The following is a 21,602-nucleotide window of genomic DNA, read 5'->3' as shown; positions in this document are numbered from 1 at the left end:
TATAGTAAAGAAAAGTCTAGGAGTAGGTACAGTATCTCAACAGACAGTGACATCAAACATGATAGGATTAGATAGAGGAACTCTGCAGACAGTATCAAACATAAACAGATTAGATACACTATGTCACATGATATGTTTAGATACCCCAGCTCAGCAAATAGTATCAAACCTAACAGATTTAGATACAGCAGCTTTGTAGACAGTATCTCAAACAATGAGGTTTAGATACAGTGGCTTAGATGACAATATGACACAACTGGTTTTGATATAGCTAGTATCAGACTTATGCCTTGGATTCAGGAGTGTAGCTGACCGTATCACAAAATACAGGCTTAGATACAATAGCTCAGAAGATATAATCACACATAACAGAATTAGATACAGCAGTGTACCAGATTTAGAAACAACAGGTCAGCAGTCTCACCCATGATACAGGTTTCGATACAGCCATTTCACACGGTAGGCTTAGATACATAGCTAAGCAGATAGTATCACACATGATAGGATTAGATACAGCAAATAAAATCACCCATGATAGGGTAATGCTACGTTTACACGAGGCGATTATTGGTCCGATCGTACGATTAACGATTTCGAAGTAATGATTTTTTTTATAACAATCAGCGTTTAGATGGAACGATATATCGTACAGAAAATTCGTTTTGCGATCGCTTAAGCCTATCTCACACATAGGTAAAATCAGTGAACGACTGTTTACACGGAACGATCTGCGAATTTTTTGCGAACGACGATTTAAGAACATGTTAAAAGATCAAAATGAACGATTTATCGATCATTCGCCGCGTTTACACGTACGATTATCGTTCGAATTCGATCTTTATCGCGAAAATTCACCCGATAATCGTTCCGTGTAAACGTAGCATTAGGGTCCATTTAGGCAGAAAGATTATCTGACAGATTATCTGCCAAAAATTTGAAGCCAAAGCCAGGAATGGATTTGAAAAGAGAAATTTCTGGCTTTCCTTTATGACCTGATCTCTGTATATAGTCTGTTCCTGGTTTTGGCTTCAAATCTTTGGCAGATAATCTGTCAGATAATCTTTCTGTGTAAATGGACGCTTAGATACAGCAACTCAGCAGAATTGGATGGAACCGCCTTTCATTTGTGAGATTAGTTTGCAATGAAATTAGGAAACATTACATGATATGAAAGTAGTACTGTGTGGAGACTGTTTCACACTTAAAGGGGTTGTCCAGCGAAAATCTTTTTCTTTCAAATTAGCCGGAGTTAGAAAGTTATATACATTTGTAATTTACTTCTATTAAAAAATCTCAGGTCTTCCCATACTTATTAGCTGCTGGATGTCATGCAGGAAATGTTGGTTTATTTTCAGTCTGACACACTGCTCTCTGCTACATCTCTGGACGAGACAGGAACAGTCCATTGCAGGAGAGGTTTTCTATGGGGATTCACAGAAAACCGAAACAGAGTTCCTGTCTATATAATTTCCTCACACCAGTTGATTTGAAAGAAAAAGATTTTCGCTGCACAACCCCTTTAACAGGCTTAGATACACTGATAGGGTCCCTTGTGTACAAGACAAGAGAAAGGCTGCGATACGCAGAGACACAGGGAGCTGTGAGAGATAAGTGAGAGAGGAATGGTGGGCGGACAGAGGGGCTGAGCACACAGGAAGGCCCCAGCACCGATAGAGGAAGCAGCGGTGATGCATGGGGTCATTTAGGATCTCTGTCCTCCCACAGTCCCCTGCACCCCATGTCTACATACAGCCCCCCCAATTACACACACTGGAGGATGTGACATAGGACATCCTGCTGGAAGGATGTGAGGGGAGGGGTGGGGGGGATGTGGCTGAAAATTCCCCAGTCACATGATCTAACAGTGTTCTAATACAGGGAGATAACACAATGGATTGTGAGCTCCTGGGGTCAGGGATGGTGAGAGTATAATACATTGCGGGTGACCTTACATTGTGAGTCGCTAAGGTCAAGGATGATGGGAGTGATACATTGTGTGTGACCGGCAGATTAGATTGTGAGCTCTTAAGGTCAGGGATGATGGGAGTGATACATTGTGTGTGATAGGCAGATTAGATTGTGAGCTCTTAAGGTCAGGGATGATGGGAGTGATACATTGTGTGTGATAGGCAGATTAGATTGTGAGGTGCTGGGGTAAGGGATGATGAGAGTGATTCATTGTGTGTGATAGGGAGATTAGATTGTGAGGTGCTGGGGTAAGGGATGATGAGAGTGATTCATTGTGTGTGATAGGGAGATTAGATTGTGAGCTCTTGGGGTCAGGGATGATGGAAGTAATACACAGTGTGTCATAGGCAGATTAGATTGTGAGCTTCTGGGGTCAGGGATGATGGGAGTAATACACAATGTCTGAGGGGCCTAAAGACATGTAATAGTATGCGACTTATGGGGGTGTATTGCATAGGGGCTCCCCTGTGTGTTACTATTCACAGATGAATGTCTGCAGTATGATTACTATACATGTAGGGGGTACACAGTGATACACATCATCTTCTACCCCTCCAAAAAATTCTGTCACATCTATCATTCTTACCACATCTGGTAAACCCACTTACCGGCATTAATGATGGCATTCACAGGATGTGCGACCTCATCATACAAACACAAGAGCGATGATGTCATCAGACTCTCCCTGAGGATAAAGCAACAACACAATGTGTGATGACTCTATCTTCTTGTTACTTTGCTTTCCTCCATATGTATCAGATGCTGGCTGGATGCTTCTGGCAGTATCAGTCTTGACTGTAATTCTGGCTTTGTATTCATGAACCAGGAGGCTCAGGATGAGCAGAGCTCAGCAGACAAAATGACTCTTTATCTTCTGGAGGGTCAGAGTTCACGCCCTCACTGAATGGTTATTTAGGTCTTTATTTGGACAGATTAAGAAGAGAGATAAAAATGGCTAAAGGACAAGGGGCGAGAGCTGAAATACACCCCGTCCACCTGCAGACAGGTAATGGATGGCTTCCAGGCAGACGCAGAGGATAATCACAGGGTTAAACTTATCTGTTACATTCAGGGAGACCTCCCATAATCCTCTGTGCAGCTCTGCTCATCCTGAGCCTCAGGTTGCATGAATAGAATGACAACTGCGGTGAAGACTGACAGCGCGGATGAGTGGATGGCAGGACAGACGTCATCCTGCGGAGCAGCAATGAATCTGCCATACATATTCAGTTCTGTATGATGTACCTGGTGCTGTATATACAGTACTGTATAGTGTACTCAGTGCTGTATATATGTTAAGTGTACCTGCTGCTATACAGATGGATAGTACACCTGGTGCTATATATATGTATGGTACACGTGGTGCTGTATATGTGTATAGTGTATCTGGTGCTGTATATATGTTTAGTGTACCTGGTTCTGTATATATGTAAAGTGTACTCAGTGCTGTATATATGTATTGTGTACCTGGTGCTGTATATATGTATAGTGTACCTGGTGCTATATATATATATATATATGTTTAGTGTACGTGGTGCTTTATATATGTATAGTGTACCTGGTGCTGTATATATGTATAGTGTACTGAGTTCTGTATATATGTATAGTACATCTGGTGCTGTATATATGTATAGTGTACCTGGTGCTATATATATGTATAGTGTACTCAGTGCTGTATATATGTATAGTGTACCTGGTGCTGTATATATTTACAGTACACCTGGTGCTATATATATGTATAGTGTACCTGGTGCTGTTTATATGTGTTGTGTATCTGGTGCTGTATATATGTATAGTACACCTATATATTTATAGTGTACCTGGTGCTGTATATATGTATAGAGTACCTTTTGCTGTATATATGTATAGTACACCTGGTGCTGTATATATGTAGAGTGTACCTGGTGCTGTACATATGTATAGTACACATATATTTATAGTGTACCTGGTACTGTACATTTGTATAGAACACCTGGTGCTGTACATATGTATAGAACACCTAGTGCTGTATATATGTATGGTACACGTGGTGCTGTATATATGCTTAGTTTATCTGGTGCTGTATATAAGTTTGGTGTACCTGGTGCTGTACATGTAAACTGTAATCAGTGCTGTATGTATGATAGTGTTAGATACAGCAACTAATCAGCAGAATTAGGTAGAACAGCTCAGCAGACATTATCACACATGATAGGATTAAATATACCAGAGCTCAGCAGATAGTATCACACATGATGTCAGCAGAAAAAGACCACTTGGTCCATCTAGTCTGCCCTTTTCTTATTTCCTTTCTTATTATCTTAGCATAAATATATGTTTACTTCAGGCAGGTTTAGATTGACTTATTGTAGATTTACCTACCACATCTGCAGGAAGTTTGTTCCTAGCATCTACTACTCTTTCAGTAATATTTTCTCATGTTATTTCTAATCTTTTCTCCAACCTCTCACTGTGCCCTCCTTTTTTTAAAAAAAAAAAAAACCTTCCCTCTTGAACCTTATTTAGTCCTTTAACATATTTAAAGGTTTCGATTTAGTCCCTTCTTTTCTCCAGACTATACAGATTTAGATTCTTTGAGGGGGGTATTACACGGGCCGATGGGGGCCCGATAGTACCTGTAAACGAGCAGCGATCTGCTAGATCGTTGCTCGTTTACTGGGCCTATTACACAGCCCGATAATCGTTTAACAAGGGCTGCATGGACATCGTTACCGATCTCCTTGCAGCCCTTGTTTAAACTACATACATTACCTATCCACGTTCCAGGGCTGCTCCTGCTGTCTTCTCCCCGGGTCCCGCTTGCTCTAGCTTCAGAGTGGCTTGTCAGCTGACAGGCTGCTCAGCCACTCACAGGCCGCGACCGCTGCGGCCTGTGATTGGCCCGGCGGCCTGTCAGCTGACAGGCCGCTCTGAAGCTAGAGCGAGCGGGACCCGGGGAGAAGACAGCAGGAGCAGCCCTGGAACGTGGATAGGTAATGTATATCGCCAGTCACCGGCGGTCGGCGCCCGACAAAAATAGGTCAGAACCTATATCAACGATCGGCCGATGATCGTTGTCATCGGCTAATCGTTGTATTTATTACATTGAGCGATAATCGGCTGCTTTCTTGGTGTTTTGCTTAGACCCTCCACCTTTTTTGTAGCCCGTCTTTGGACCCGTTCTGCATTTCAGATGTGATGTTACTAAATCTCTATACAGCGGGATCCCAATCTCCCTCTTCCTACTGGTTATACCTCTAGCTATACAGCCCAGCATACCATTATATATACAGTCCATCATACCATTATATATACAGCCCAGCATACCATTAAATATATATACAGCCCAGCATACCATTTGCTTTCCCCACCATCTGGTTGCACTGGTGACTCATTTTAAGACTGTCAGAAATCACTACCCCTAAATCCTTCTCCTCTCAAGTCTTTGCCAACACAGAACTGATGATATGATAATCGGATAGAGGATTCCTCCTCCCCAAGTGCATTATTTTACATTTGGAAACATTGAACTGCAGTTTCCATTGTTTGAGCCACTTATCTAGCAAAGCTAAATCATTTTCCATATTACAGACACCATACCCAGCATACCTTCTCCTATGTCACTTACAAACATAATAAAAAGAATAGGACCCAGAACAGACCCTTGTGGCCACCACTTGTAACCAGTTTCTGCTCAGAATACACCTCTGATAGCTATCCTTCAGACAATCACAAATCTACTGAATTATCCAGGGATCAAAGGGGTTGTCTGGGAGAAACTATCCTGGCTGACCTGCGGAAGACATAGCAGTGATTACCTGTCCTGCTCTGCTGTAGCTGCCAGGCCCCGGGCCGCCTGTTCTTCATTGATGTAGGCATTTCAGCAACATCCCATGATGTGCTGCTCCTACTGGAAATGACATCTCAGTATAGACAGTATAGAATTAATGCTAAGAGGCCATTTCCTGTGGGAGCAGAACATCAGCAGATGTTGCTTAAGCGTTGACGTTGGCAGAAAGCTGCAGCAGAGTGGGACAGGTAAGTATTCATCACTGCCATGTCCCCAGCTCTTTATAGGGGACTGTATCTAAGGCTTTGCTGAAGTCAGGATAGGCGATATCCACTGAGCCACCTTCATCCAACACTTTTGTGACATAATCTAAGAAATTGATAAGGTAAGTGTGACATCATCGGCCCGCAGTAAAGCCATGCTGGTTTGGATCTATCAAGTTGCTAATTTTTTGTTTACCCATTATCTTCTTTTTTTTTTTTTAGAAGAGTTTCCATCATTTTTACTAGTACAGATGTTAGGCTCACTGGCCTGTAGTTACTGGGCTCTTCTCTAATACCCTTCCTGTGAATGGGTATAACATTGGCCATTCTCCAACCATCAGGAACATCTCCTGTTAGGAGGGATTGGTTACACAGATCTGTCAGGGGGGCAGCAACCACATATCCGAGTTCTTTAAGAACCCTGGGGTGGACACCATCTGGACTCATCGCCTTATTCAGCTTTAAATTGGTGCATGTGTATAGTATATCCAGTGCTGTACATGTATACATATATATAAATATATATATACTCTCAGTTGTATACATAGTACATATAGTATAACTACAGTATACTGTATGGTATAATCCTAGCTCTACAGTATATATAATATCCTCAGTGTTGTACATTATAGTGTACAATCCTGTATATGTATATATATATATATATATATATATATATATATATATATATATATATATATATATATATATATATATCTTGCTGTGTACATGTATAGCCCTTAGAATATCTGGCTCTGGTGAGTGGCCTATTTTCATGGTAGGCCACTGACAGCACCCAACCACCAGCACCCCGGAGTAAGGACCCCCACCTCCAGCTGCAGCTCACCTTCCCCCCATACTGCCTGCAGCCCGCTCCTTCACCCTTGCTAGTACTCACCTGATCCGACGTGGTCTCCTGGTGTTTGCTTTCTTAGCTCCTGGTGCAAGAGTCATGTCCCTCATGTGCTAGGAGCTGAGAAAGTGAAAGAACGCCAGGGGACCACGTTGTACCATGTAAGTATTGGGAGGGGGGGGGGGGATGGGACTCATGGGGCCCTGTGCAGTTCTTTGCTATGGGGCCCCATAAATCCTAGCTACACCCCTGGCTCTGTTCATGTATAGCTGTACACCCTCAGTATACCTGGCTCTGTAGATGTATAGATTTACCCTGTCAGTATACTTGGCTGTATAGTATGTATATTGTAGTGATATATATATATATATATATATACACATATATATACATATATAGTATGTATAGTAGTAGTATGGCTGTACAGCCTCAGTATATCTTGCTCTGTACATGTATAGCTCTGTACCACCTCAGTACAGTATACATGCATAGCTCTGTACCACCTCAGTATACTCGGCTCTGTATATAGCTGTACACCCTCAGTATACCTGTCTCTGTACATGTATAGCTGTACACCCTCAGTATACCTGTCTCTGTACATGTATAGCTGTACACCCTCAGTATACCTGTCTCTGTACATGTATAGCTGTATCCCTCAGTATACCCGACTCTGTACACCCTCAGTATAGCTGTCTCTGTACATGTATAGCTGTCCCCCCTCAGTATACCCGGCTCTGTACACCATCAGTATACCTGTCTCTGTACATGTATAGCTGTACACCCTCAGTATACCCGGCTCTGTACACCATCAGTATACCTGTATATAGCTGTACACCCTCAGTATACCTGTCTCTGTACATGTATAGCTGTACACCCTCAGTATACCTGTCTCTGTACATGTATAGCTGTACACCCTCAGTATACCTGTCTCTGTACATGTATAGCTGTATCCCTCAGTATACCCGACTCTGTACACCCTCAGTATAGCTGTCTCTGTACATGTATAGCTGTCCCCCCTCAGTATACCCGGCTCTGTACACCATCAGTATACCTGTCTCTGTACATGTATAGCTGTACACCCTCAGTATACCCGGCTCTGTACACCATCAGTATACCTGTCTCTGTACATGTATAGCTGTCCCCCCTCAGTATACCTGTCTCTGTACATGTATAGCTATCCTCCCTCAGTATACCCGGCTCTGTATATGTATAGCTGTACACCCTCAGTATACCTGTCTCTGTACATGTATAGCTGTACACCCTCAGTATACCCGGCTCTGTACCCCCTCAGTATACCTGTCTCTATACATGTATAGATATCCCCCCTCAGTATACCTGTCTCTGTACTTGTATAGCTGCCCCCCCTCAGTATACCCGGCTCTGTACATGTATAGCTGTACCCCTCAGTATACCCGGCTCTGTACATGTATAGCTGTACCCCCTCAGTATACCTGTCTCTGTACATGTATAGCTGTACACCCTCAGTATACCTGGCTCTGTACACACTCAGTATACCTGTCTCTGTACATGTATAGCTGTCCCCCCTCAGTATACCCGGCTCTGTATACCCTCAGTATACCTGTCTCTGTACTTGTATAGCTGTACCCCTGAGTATACCCGGCTCTTTACACCCTCAGTATACCTGTCTCTGTACATGTATAGCTGCCCCCCCCTCAGTATACCCGGCTCTGTACATCCTCAGTATACCCGGCTCTGTACATGTATAGCTATCCCCGGCTCTGTACATGTATAGCTGTACACCCTCAGTATACCTGTCTCTGTACATGTATAGCTGCCCCCCCTCAGTATACCTGTCTCTGTACATGTATAGCTGCCCCCCTCAGTATACCCGGCTCTGTACACGCTCAGTTTACCCGGCTCTGTACATGTATAGCTATCCCCCCTCAGTATACCCGGCTCTGTACATGTATAGCTGTACACCCTCAGTATACCTGTCTCTGTACATGTATAGCTGTACCGCTCAGTATACCTGTCTCTGTACATGTATAGCTATCCCCCCTCAGTATACCCGGCTCTGTACATGTATAGCTGTACACTCTCAGTATACCTGTCTCTGTACATGTATAGCTGTACCGCTCAGTATACTCGGCTCTGTACATGTATAGCTGTACCCCCTCAGTATACCTGTCTCTGTACTTGTATAGCTGTACCCCTCAGTATACCCGGCTCTGTACACCCTCAGTATACCTGTCTCTGTACATGTATAGCTGTACCCCCTCAGTATACCCGGCTCTGTACTTGTATAGCTGTACCCCTCAGTATACCCGGCTCTGTACATGTATAGCTGTACCCCTTAGTATACCCGTCTCTGTACACCCTCAGTATACCTGTCTCTGTACATGTATAGCTGTCCCCCCTCAGTATACCTGTCTCTGTACATGTATAGCTGTACCACTCAGTATACCCGGCTCTGTACATGTATAGCTGTACCCCCTCAGTATACCTGTCTCTGTACTTGTATAGCTGTACCCCTCAGTATACCTGTCTCTGTACTCGTATAGCTGTACCCCTCAGTATACCTGTCTCTGTACATGTATAGCTGTACCCCTTAGTATAACCGGCTCTGTACACCCTCAGTATACATGTCTCTGTACATGTATAGCTGTCCCCCCTCAGTATACATGTCTCTGTACATGTATAGCTGTCCCCCCTCAGTATACATGTCTCTGTACATGTATAGCTGTCCCCCCTCTGTATACCCGGCTCTGTACACCCTCAGTATACCTGTCTCTGTACATGTATAGCTGTACCTCTCAGTATACCCGGCTCTGTACATGTATAGCTGTACCCCCTCAGTATACCTGTCTCTGTACTTGTATAGCTGTACCCCTCAGTATACCTGTCTCTGTACTCGTATAGCTGTACCCCTCAGTATACCTGTCTCTGTACATGTATAGCTGTACCCCTCAGTATACCTGTCTCTGTACATGTATAGCTGTACCCCTTAGTATACCCGGCTCTGTACACCCTCAGTATAGCTGTCTCTGTACATGTATAGCTGTACCCCCTCAGTATACCCGGCTCTGTACTTGTATAGCTGTACCCCTCAGTATACCCGGCTCTGTACACCCTCAGTATACCTGTCTCTGTGCATGTATAGCTGTACACCCTCAGTATACCTGTCTCTGTACATGTATAGCTGTACCCCTTAGTATACCCGGCTCTGTACACCCTCAGTATACCTGTCTCTGTGCATGTATAGCTGTACACCCTCAGTATACCTGTCTCTGTACATGTATAGCTGTCCCCCCTCAGTATACCCGGCTCTGTACATGTATAGCTGTACCCCTCAGTATACCTGTCTCTGTACTTGTATAGCTGTACACCCTTAGTATACCCGGCTCTGTACATGTATAGCTGTATCCCTCAGTATACCTGTCTCTGTGCATGTATAGCTGTACCCCTTAGTATACCCGGCTCTGTACACCCTCAGTATAGCTGTCTCTGTACATGTATAGCTGTCCCCCCTCAGTATACCTGTCTCTGTACATGTATAGCTGTCCCCCCTCAGTATATCTGTCTCTGTACATGTATAGCTGTACCCCTCAGTATACCCGGCTCTGTATATCCGCACCGTGTACACTGAGCTCTGGGCTTTGACAGCTGCTGAGTGTCACATTCCTCCCCGGCTTCCTGGCCTTTCTTGTTTCCGACCAATCAGCGGCCTTCCTACCTGCGCGAGCCCGGGCATTGACCAATGAGATGACGGTTCCTACGCGCGGTCCCGGGCAGCAGCCAATCAGGGGAGAGCTGTGCGGGGAGCGGGTACGCGCTGCGCGGCCCCGCGGTTCAGTCAGTCAGAGAGCGCAGAGCGGACATGGCGGAGGGTGAGAGAGCTCCGCCGCCGCCGCTCCAGCTACCCCCGGCCAAGCGGCTGTGCTCCCGGAGCGGCCCTCCCTCCCAGCAGTGTCCCCAGCAGCGAGGAGCCGCCGCCCGGCCGCACTACCAGCCCGAGTCCCTGCTGGACTGCGCCGCCAAGGCGGTGGCGGAGAAATGGGCCTTCGAACGGGTGGAGGAGCGATTCGAGCGGATCCCGGAGCCCGTGCAGCGCCGCATCGTCTACTGGTCCTTTCCCCGCAACGAGAGAGAGATCTGCATGTACTCCTCCTTCCAGTACCGAGGCGAGGAGACGGGGGCCCCGGCCGGGGGACCCATAGGAGGAGCCCTGGGGCCGGGCCAGAGCTCTGCCCTACCAGGCATCGGGGGTCCCGGGGCCCCGGGGACGGGAGGAGGAGAGGGGCTGCCCTTCCGCCGGGGGATACGGCTCCTGGAGAGCGGCTGCGTGGAGAACGTCTTGCAAGTCGGTGAGTGGCCCTAAGGCTGGCCGGGCTGGGGGCCCCAGGGCAGGGAATCACTATGATGGATGAGCAGGGAGGGCTGGGGGCCCCGAGCAGGACTGAGGGGCCACAATCCCATGGTCAAGGCTGTGGGGGCCCAGAATCAGGAGCTGGGAGGCTTGTTAGGGCCCGGTTACCAATGGGGAAGAGTTGGGACTGGTACCAGAGCAGTGGTGGAGGGAGTCCCTGGGGATGGAACCAGTGCAACACCTGGAATGGCTGGTGGGACCAGTTTAGGACCTTGGCTAGCATTGGGGCCAGTTCAGTATTCTGGTTAGTGTAGGGACTGGTTCAGTACCCTGGTTAGTGTAGGGACTGGTTCAGTACCCTGGCTAGTGTAGGGACTGGTTCAGTACCCTGGTTAGTGTAGGGACTGGTTCAGTACCCTGGTTAGTGTTGGGATTGTTTCAGTACTCTGGTTAGTGTTTGTTCAGTACCCTGGTTAGTGTTGGGATCGGTTCAGTACCCAGGTTAGTGTTGGGGTTTGTTCAGTACCCTGGTTAGTGTAGGGACCGGCTCAGTACCCTGGTTAGTGTTTGTTCAGTACCCTGGTTAGTGTTGGGGTTTGTTCAGTACCCTGGTTAGTGTAGGGACCGGCTCAGTACCCTGGTTAGTGTTGGGACCAGTTCAGTACCCTGGTTTATGTTGGGATCGGTTCAGTACCCTGGTTAGTGTTGGGATCGGTTCAGTACCCTGGTTAGTGTTGGGATCGGTTCAGTACCCTGGTTAGTGTTGGGACCGGTTTAGTACCCTGGTTAGTGTTGGGATCAGTTCAGTACCCTGGTTAGTGTTGGGATCGGTTCAGTACCATGGTTAGTGTTGGGACCGGTTCAGTACCCTGGTTAGTGTTGGGACCGGTTCAGTACCCTGGTTAGTGTTGGGACCGGTTCAGTACCCTGGTTAGTGTTAGGACCGGTTCAGTACCATGGTTAGTGTTGGGACCGGTTCAGTACCCTGGTTAGTGTTGGGACCGGTTCAGTACCCTGGTTAGTGTTGGGATCGATTCAGTACCCTGGTTAGTGTTAGGACCGGTTCAGCACCCTGGTTAATGTTGGGACCAGTTCAGTACCCTGGTTAGTGTTGGGACCAGTTCAGTACCATGGTTAGTGTTGGGACCAGTTTAGTACCCTGGTTAGTGTTGGGACCAGTTCAGTACCCTGGTTAGTGTTGGGACCAGTTCAGCACCCTGGTTAGTGTTGGGACCAGTTCAGTACCCTGGTTAGTGTTGGGACCGGTTCAGTACCCTGGTTAGTGTTGAGACCAGTTCAGTATTCTAGTTAGTGTTTGGACCAGTTGAAGACCTTAGTGTTGGGACCAGTTTAGGAGCCCGTTTAGTGTTGGGACCAGGTCAGGACCTTGGTGGTGTTGGAACCAGTGTAGAACCATAGTTAGTGTTAGGTCTAGTTTAGGACCTTAGTTAGTGTTAGGACCAATTTAGGAGCCTGTTTAATGTCAGGACCAGTCTAAAATATTGGTTAAGGTCGGGACCAGTTTTAGAACCTGTGTTAACGATTGGACTGGTATAGTACCCTGGTTAATGTCCGGTCGAGTGTTGGGACCAGTTTAAGACCCTGGGTGAGAGTTGGTTCAGGACCGTGGATGAGGGTTGGTGATCCAGTGTGAGGTCTTGTATGGACAATGTATTGGTAATGCTTTAGTTCCATCCAGGACTATGGACAGATGCAGTTTGGGTTGATGAGGGATGAAGGGCATGGGATGAGATAAGGGCCATTACATATGGCTTGGGTTAGGGTAGATTTCATTGTTGGGACAAGGACGGGGGAGGTAGGGTGATGTGCTCATGAGTGTTCAGACTGTGGATGAGTAATGAGATGTGGGACCGAGCCTGGGGACCGAGGAACTGATCACCACAGTCCTCCTCTAATTTGCCTGACAGGTTCCCATCATGGCTTTAGGGCAGCTGGACCTCTGGCGCTGTGTGTTGTAAATGTTGCTGGGCTCAGTCCCTTTCATAGTCCTGACCATGTTAGTCCTGGTGTCCTCCTTGCTAGTCTGTCACTGCTGCCAGGCTTGCCTCTTCTTTATTGCATGCCATTATTGTCAGGGGTCTGGATATGCAGAAAAGCATTGGCTGGAGTGTGGGGGCTCAGATACGTTCCCTTTATACCTGCGATGTAATCTGATGGTTTTGGGCTGAGGGGACGATATGAAGTCTATGGGCCAAACTGTTCCCTCTATACGTATCCATTTGTTGTTTTGCGGTCTGAGCTTCTATATTAGTTATTATCATGTTACAGTCAGCAGGGCTAGATGCATACTCACTTTTCTGTACAGTATTTTTACTTTCAAAACACAGATTTTCATGCAAAAAAAAAAAAAAAAAATCCTGAAAATGTAATCCTTGGTTCGTCTGGTCAGTCTCTGAGCTTTTTTAAATAATTTTTTAGACTTTCAGACTGTTTTTTTTTTTTTTGCTCATATGTAATTTGCAAATCGTCTGTCTTGTGATCCGAAAGTGTCCCCCAAAACAAAAAGAGAACGTCACAGACAGTTTTTTTCCCCCAGTTTTACAGAACGGACTCATCTCGTTGTACAACAACCTGTTGCTCCCCATCGGTTGTCAGGGCATGATGGGGGTTGTAGTTTAGCATCAGCTAGGCAGCAGCTGGGGGACACTTCTGTATATTGTTTTTGTTTTGCAGTTTGATCTTTGTTACAGTCAGATACAATGTATATATTGTTACTAGCCGCAGTCTTCTCCATCGATCCCCCCATCCTCATCCTCTTTATCATTGTCTCCTCCTACTCAGCATTTTTGTAATTATGTTTGTTTCCAGAGAAGCTTTTGCTAATAAGTGATATTCTCCAGACAAGCGCAGAGATTATCCCCCCCCCCCCCCCACACACACACGCACCTTATCAGCAATGGATTGACTCTAACAGGCTTTGTAGGGTAAAATCCCCAGGCCAGACAATCACAAGGCTGTCAGCCTGACAAAGCAATGCCTGCTCCTGCCTGCAGTGTCAGAGGCCATTGGAGCTCTCTCTGGCCCTTTTCCTAGGGGGGTGGGGGTGCACAAATCTAATTTAAGTGGTGTTATTTTTTCGTCTCTGATGGCGGCCGCCTGTTTATCTCTGCTCGGCCTCTTCTTTCAGGGTTATTTTTTGAGATGCAGTGAATTCAATGACCAGGACCTTTGCCGTTCTTACAAAGCAAAAAAAGTTCCTTTTATTTCAGTGGAAAAAGCAAAACGTATTGACATGTCAGTTCTTGATGTGGATTTAAAACAAAAACACAACAAACACTCTGTGTGAACAGTGACAAGAATTTCCCACTGAGATCACTTGGATGTGGATTTTGGCATACAATCTGTGTCAGAATACTTAGGGGGACATTTATTAAGTCCGGCAATTTTTACGCCGGACTTATAAATGTCCCCGCATCTCCGGCGCTACTGAGATTTATGTAGAGGCGGACTGCCTCTACATAAATCCCGTGCGCATCGGTGCGCACAGCCGAAAACCTACACCACCTCAAAGGTGGAGTAGGTTTTCGGCGTATCTTTGCGCTGAAAAACGATAAATTACGCGGACTCTGAGTCCCCGCCCCCCGCCGTGAAGTGCCGATATGCGAAATATTTTATTTGCAAATCGGCCATTTGCGAATAAAATCATTCGCATATCGGCACTTTACGCCGAAAATCATCAGTACACCGGATGATGCATGTCCCTCTTAGTGTGCACAAGGGCTTACCAGTTTATTCAGCAAGATCGCACTTTGTGCCGCCACATCTCTCATAGATGGCGTGCACCACACTGCAGCTTTGTCATATCCAGCAAAGAAACGTAAAAAAGTTGTCTGCATTGCTCTTGGAGATCAGATGTGCTGTATCACTACCCTGTAGTAATCAGTCAGAGCCAATCGATCCCAGAAAATTTTTTCTGCCTGATTATCATGTATCAGATCAGTATTGATTATTTTGTATCAGCGGTGAAGCTTGTACAAAGACGATCCACGTATGTATATACCAACCGTGAACACTGATCCTTCTATTAGACCTCCATACACAGCAAAATATTTGCAGTGATCAGAGTTATTTTGACCATTTGATCCGTCTGCCATTTTTTAAAGGGCCATAAACAGATATTTGCAACAATCAGATTTGTGTTGCCTTTTTCTTTCTTCCAGAGTGAGGAAATTTCAGATGAATAGGACGGTTGCACAAATTTCTGTGTGAATTCACCCTAAATCTCTGACCTGCTTTATACACAGCTGTCTCTTGGTTGCGCCATACTGTTGCAGAACTATGACTCCCAGCCTAAATCTGTCTGTGCATGCTGAGGGTTGCAGTTTGGAGTCCACTTGATGTCTGCGTTGGGCGTAGAGTTACTATTATCAAGTTTTCTTGTGACTCACCTTTCCGTGCTGCCGGCCCGGGGGTTTGGGACTATCAGGATCTTTTTTCGACTGATAATAGAGGTAACATGTATTACCCGCAGCATAGTGATTGTAGTCGTTCCTTTGTATCTGAAGTCATACCCATTGTGACACAATGAGGACATTTGTATCATCATCGGATGTCTGCTATCTCCCACTTGTCACCCCCCCCCCCCCCCTTCTGCAGTTTCCATTTGTGTGATTCCGGACGCCCCACCGATTGGAGCCATGAAAGGGTCACTTGTTTATGAACAGACACCCTTCCTATTTTTTTTCCAGAGTTATGGAATTTCGTTAACTTCTTCCAGAACCCAAAAGCCCCTAAAATCTTTAACATTTGGCTACAAGTTTCCAGGGGGAGGGAAAGCGAGAACTCCAAAGCCTTCTTCCTCCAGCCGCTGAAAACTTTTTAAATGCCGCTTCTTTCATCCTTCCGAGAGGTTTTTTTTCTTTTTTTAATTCCCAGAACCAGATTCAAAGGGATTTAATTAGGCATTTAGAAAAAAAAAAAAAGAGGAACAAAGCGGCTGAGAAAGAGGCCATCAGCGTGTGTAGTGTGCGGGGCCCGCTGTGTGCTGGGGATGTGCAGGCGGCTTCAGGCTGACTCTGCCACCATCTAGGTTTCCGTAAATGATCCCTGCATCCGCCGGCCACCTCTGCCGTAGATGCCACTCACGGCAGACCACACACAGGTCACAGATTGTGGATTTACATGACACAGTATTAGCTCCAGAACGTTCTCTGCTTACATTCACAGGCCAGGATATGAATGGGAAAAATTATGGCCCAAAATAAATTCCTGTTATTCCTGTTATTTCCCTTGTGATGAACATTTGCATTTCGTTGTATGGCAGGGAGTCAGAGATGTAGCTTAGGCTGTGATCAGATCTTCAGGACTGTCTATATCAGGGGTGCACAACCTATGGCACTCCAGCTGTTGCAAAACTACAATTCCCATCATGCCCGGTCAGCCAAAGCTTTATCTGTCCAGACATGATGGGAATTTTATTGTTGAAACAGCTGGAGGGCCATGGGTTCCCCATCCATGATCTATATGGAGATCTGACCTCTCAATCATTTCCTCTGTCTGTGAGTTGCGACTATCAACTGGTGTTACATTATTATTGGAAAGCTACAACTTTGGCAGTGTTCCAAAATGGATGGTTCTTCAGTTGTTGAAAGACTACAACTCTCAGCATGCCCTGACAGCTGAGAACATAGCTGTCTCCTGTATTGTAGAATTTATTTATTTTTTTACACATCTGGTTGTATACTTTTGTTTTTGCCATGGTTCGCTGTATGACTGTAACATGTGAATAGCTAACATGTATTTCTTAACCTCTGTATTCCCAGCAAGTTGTGTGGGTCCTTTTACACACACAGATTTATTGGTTCTTGGCTTTGGCTTCAATAATCTGTCAAATAAATTTGTGTGTGTAAAAGGATATGTTAAACTCGCAACTGTTGAAAAACTACAATTCCCATCATGCCTGGACAGCTTAATATTTAATTGTCCAGGGATAATGGAAATTGTAGTTTTGCAACTATGAGTTTCACACCTGTGTCAAAGAGGAAAGCTGTGAGTAGAGATGAGTGAATTTACAAGATAAAGTGCCTTATTATTTCTGTAATTGCTTCCTTTTATCTCACTGCCGCTCTTCCCCGGGTGCTGGGAAAAGCTGTATCCAGGCTTGGAAAACTGGGAGGAATTTCCCAGGACTGGATCCAGCTTTTCCCGAGGGAGAAGCGGCGCGGAGCAGCAGTGAGTCAAAAGGCAATCGGCTGATGAGTGGATTGTAGAGATATTCGTTATTACTGTAAATTCGCTCCTCTCTAACTGTGAGTAATGCCAAGGAAATCCTGAAATCATGCTTTACTGTCTGAGCCGAGTGTGTAAGTTTATGGAGCAAACAATTGGCCGACAACTATCTTAGGTGTATGGTCAGCCTAAGTTCTATCGGTCAATGTAAAAAGGGAGTAGTAGAAGACATTGCTTCTAGGGGAAATATCCCTATAATATGGTGCTGTATAGCGCTCCATAGGGGGCACAGGAAGTGTCAACCACTCTGTAGACACTACATATAGAGACTGTATTGCTAGCTTTAGTGACTGGCAGTGGGTTCTCAGGAAGTTACCATTGATCAGAGTGGGCAGTGTGGTCCTTCCATGTTTAACGCTGGTTATCAATCATGTGACCTAAATTATAACCGTGTCCGGATTAACCCCTGATGACCTGTGTCCTAGATGTCACCAACCATTAAGGGCCAGTGATCAGTAAAGACAGAGTCATGATTCATGGTGTCAGCTCAGTAACAATGTATCACATCCCATCACATTGTGCTCCGGTGATCCCCTGGTCACTTTCCACAGGCTTGGGCTGACATGAGAGTCACATCATCCATGGAAAAAAGGGACACACTGGGATTCAGAGAGGACGGTATGCAGGGCGTGTGATGGAAGAATTTTCTGAATTGTGTAGAAATGTTTGTATGTCAGCTGATCGCTCAATTCCGACATGCTTAAAAATGATTGGCCATTGGTTACACATTGGATGATTAAAGCAAAGGGCCGCATGAACGGTCTAGTGATCAATGTGATCACAGAGACTTGTAATAAGTTCAGTAAATGATCTATAAGATCGGTGCTTATTTACGAAGAGGCTTGGATCGTGTAATACTGGGGTCACTGTGTCGTGTGTTTTCTGTTTTTTCAATGTACTGTATAGAATTTCATAGTAGTCTGCACTATTGTGTCCAGCAAAAAAAGTGTTTTATTATGTAAAACAATGGTGGACAGCAGCCTCAGTGTAATATAAGGTACAGGAGGACAATATAAGGTACAGCAGGATGCGTTTCGGCATATAACCTTCATCAGCTATCATGAGCTGATGAAGGCTATATGCCGAAACGCATCCTCCTATACCTTATGATGTTTTGCACGTAATAAACAAGCATAACTTTACTAGGTGAGTGCCGGGATTTTCTTAACCGCTACTTTTTATGTTCATCCTGGATGCCTGTGCAACATTTTGTCTGGACTATACATTATATACAGAAATACATCCATTCACTCATTGGAGGTCAAAAGAGCGTCTTCATAGGACTCGACAGTCTTCATGAGATCAGACTGAGAAATAGGCTAAACTATGCATGGACTGGCCTGCTGTGTAAACCACTGACAGCTCTGTGATGGGCCGGAGTGATCTCCTGACAGCAGATCAGATGTGGGGTCCTGTATGTTCCGCAGAGACAACTCAATCAAAATCTCCAGAACTAAAAGAGCTAAAGCCGGAAAAACGCTCGTGTTCTGTGAACGACGTCATGATGATGGACATGGCACTTTGACAGACCAGGCAGGACATAGGCTTGAAACTTGCAATTACTAATAATACAGTGTTTGAGCCAAAACCAAATGTTATCTAGCACGAACCAGAAGGAAAAATCCTTCCTTTATATTCCCTATTCCTTTTGGATCCATTTCTGGCTTTGGTTAGTAATTGGCGATAGAGCCGTCAGTTGTTGTATACAGGAGACAAGGCACAACTAGCTCTTCCTGACCCTCCGGTGTCACAGTCATAGCCCTGTGATGGCGGGCCCTTGTGTCGGGCCCCGGGGGTGGTCGTGTCTCTGGTGCAGGACACATTTGCTGCTAGAACTTGCTGTATAACATACTTCTCATAACTGAGAGAAGGGGGGGGGGGGAGGGGGGGGCGACTGGTTGAGCAATAAATGGAATATAGATTGATTTTCTATCACGTGCGGCGAGTCTTATTAATAGCCCCCTCCCCTGGTGTCCTGCTGTATCCTCTGTATAAACATGCGTCCCGCGATGTGTATGTAAGAGCCGGCTTTTCTTGTTACCGATCCCTGGAATGTAGTTTTGCCTTCAGTGTGGAGAGATTGTATGAATATGAATAACGCAGGATATACATCCCATCCCTCCGCCGACTCCGCAACGCAGCAGCAGCCCCCTTCTCATTCATTTTGCGGTATTTTCCTTCATCATCACAAGTGAACGGATGAGGCGGCAGCTCCGACATCCCGCCACACACTTTGTAGATGAGCAGATAATGGCAAAAAGTAATTTCTTAATGTAGTTGGTGTCTCTGGGCCAGAGGGGTAATCTTGCCGCCTGGTACTTGAGTCATTCCCTTTTGTCAGACCATCGGGGGGTATGATGGAGGTTGTAGTTTTGTAAAGGCTGACCCTCAGGGGTGTCAGATGTTGGAGCTGCATGTTGGAGAACTGGTCCTTTCAGGAACCAGCATTATAGAAAGTGGTCCTTGAATGGGAGTTATAGTTTTGTAGAGTTGTAGTGTCGGCCTTATCGGTTGTCACTCAACTTTCCCAGGAAGAGACAAACCTGAGAATTATTCTTACCAATTTGAAAGATTAGGATGAAACCAGAATGTGTGTGTATATATATATATATATATATATATATATATATATATATATATATACCAGCTATATTGTTCATTATCCATGACTGAGCTATAGAAGTTGAGTACACTCAGTTTGTTCCCTCATGACTGTGTCCGATACAGAGACATGAGGATTTCCACGGCGTGGGCGTGCCACCTTCTTGCGGGTGTTTGGTATCACTTCTTATGACGATCATGGCTGTAGGCGGATGTAGAAGGTTGTCACCTGCAGAGCCTTTCACAGCCCAGTCCTACACATCTATGACGAAAAAAGTTCCATAGCCCCCCACGTGATTCACAGGACTCCCCTACGCCCTATAGCAGAGGTGTCAAACTTGTGGCCCTCCAGCTGTTGCAAAACTACAATTCCCATCATGCCTGGACTGCTAAAGTGGCTGTGACTGTTGCCGTTCACTGACAACAAGCAGAAATCTTGAAAACATTAAATTTTAAAAATAATAAGTCTGGACTGGCCCTTTAAGAGACCAGTCAATTAACCGTCGAGCGCGAAGACAGTGATTTTGGTTAATTTCCATGCCTTCGGTAATTCTTTTTGCACCAATTAGTTTTTGAGCGGCTTCTGTTTACGGGATTAACCCCTTTGGTGCTGCAGCAGTCTCTCAGTTGCATGGATGATTAGGTGTCCTGGTTTTCCTGCTTGGTACAGCAGATGTGACCGTATGAGGTTAATCCTGTCCGGCGCGGTGCACACAATGTCACCACAGATCTCTAGCCTAGTAACCTTAATATCCTTATAACACCATTCCCTAGATCTGTAGGGATCGGTCAGCCATAGTCCTCAGCTCTATTGACGTCTGTGAGTAAAACTGCGCTAATGGTGCCTCCATGTGAATGAGGCCTAATCTCCTATGTAGAGAAAGATGGCAGCTGCGTGCCCTCTATACACAAGGATAGGAAGCATTACAGGACATCTTCTGGGTATGACGGCTTTATGTAAACATGGAGTGATGATGGGGGTTGGATACAGGAAGATAATGGAGATGATGCATCGATGGAGAGGTCATTTAAGGAGAACTCCTCTTACCAACAAGGAATTGCTGAGTAACGGTGTAAATACTTTGCTTCAGACTCTGTAATGTTTCCTTCCCTATTCGCATGCAAAGCTAGACTGAAAAATGTGCCGGTTTCCTGTTGCATTGTGGGGGCTCAGATTACAAAGCATAGGTGCTCATACACATTAGGTATATGTCTGCTTAACCCACCGATTACTGCAGGATTAGCCAAACATCTAGTGTGGGGGGGCACCCCAACTCTTCCTCAAGAGCAAATGTAAGAAGGAAGGAAAAATCATGGAGTTATTAGACTTCAATATGTCTCCTCCATTGTTGTCATGGGATATAAGCCACCACCAGTGGGGTCTGGAGGAGGACAAAGGGGCCTAGAGGGTTTCGGCTAGAGGATAGAGCCTTCTGGACAAGGAAAAAGGAGTCTAGAGGAGACATATTGGTCTGGAATAGGGCAAAGGGGTCTGGTGAGGACAGCGAGTGTTGATGGGATAGAGGAGTCTGGAAAGGAGGAGTCTAGAGGTAAAGGACAGAAGAGTCTAGA

General features: G+C 45.5%; 1 protein-coding gene across 2 annotated transcripts in view; it reads left to right on the top strand.

Annotated features, from left to right (window-relative positions):
• Nucleotides 1-10,680: 10,680 nt before the first annotated feature.
• The window catches only part of ZSWIM5 (zinc finger SWIM-type containing 5), a 40,847-nt gene continuing 29,925 nt past the window's right edge, over nt 10,681-21,602 (top strand). For both annotated transcript variants that reach the window (XR_011364301.1, XM_069981238.1), the window contains exon 1: nt 10,681-11,178. Coding sequence is in view for 1 of the 2 variants with exons in the window: in XM_069981238.1 (XP_069837339.1) it covers nt 10,692-11,178 (487 nt within the window). In the remaining variant the exon portion in view is untranslated. The remainder of the gene's footprint in view (nt 11,179-21,602) is intronic.

This window comes from Dendropsophus ebraccatus, chromosome 8 (assembly GCF_027789765.1).
Source record: "Dendropsophus ebraccatus isolate aDenEbr1 chromosome 8, aDenEbr1.pat, whole genome shotgun sequence".
Taxonomy (NCBI): domain Eukaryota; kingdom Metazoa; phylum Chordata; class Amphibia; order Anura; family Hylidae; genus Dendropsophus; species Dendropsophus ebraccatus.
This window is presented reverse-complemented; position numbering and strand designations above follow the sequence as displayed.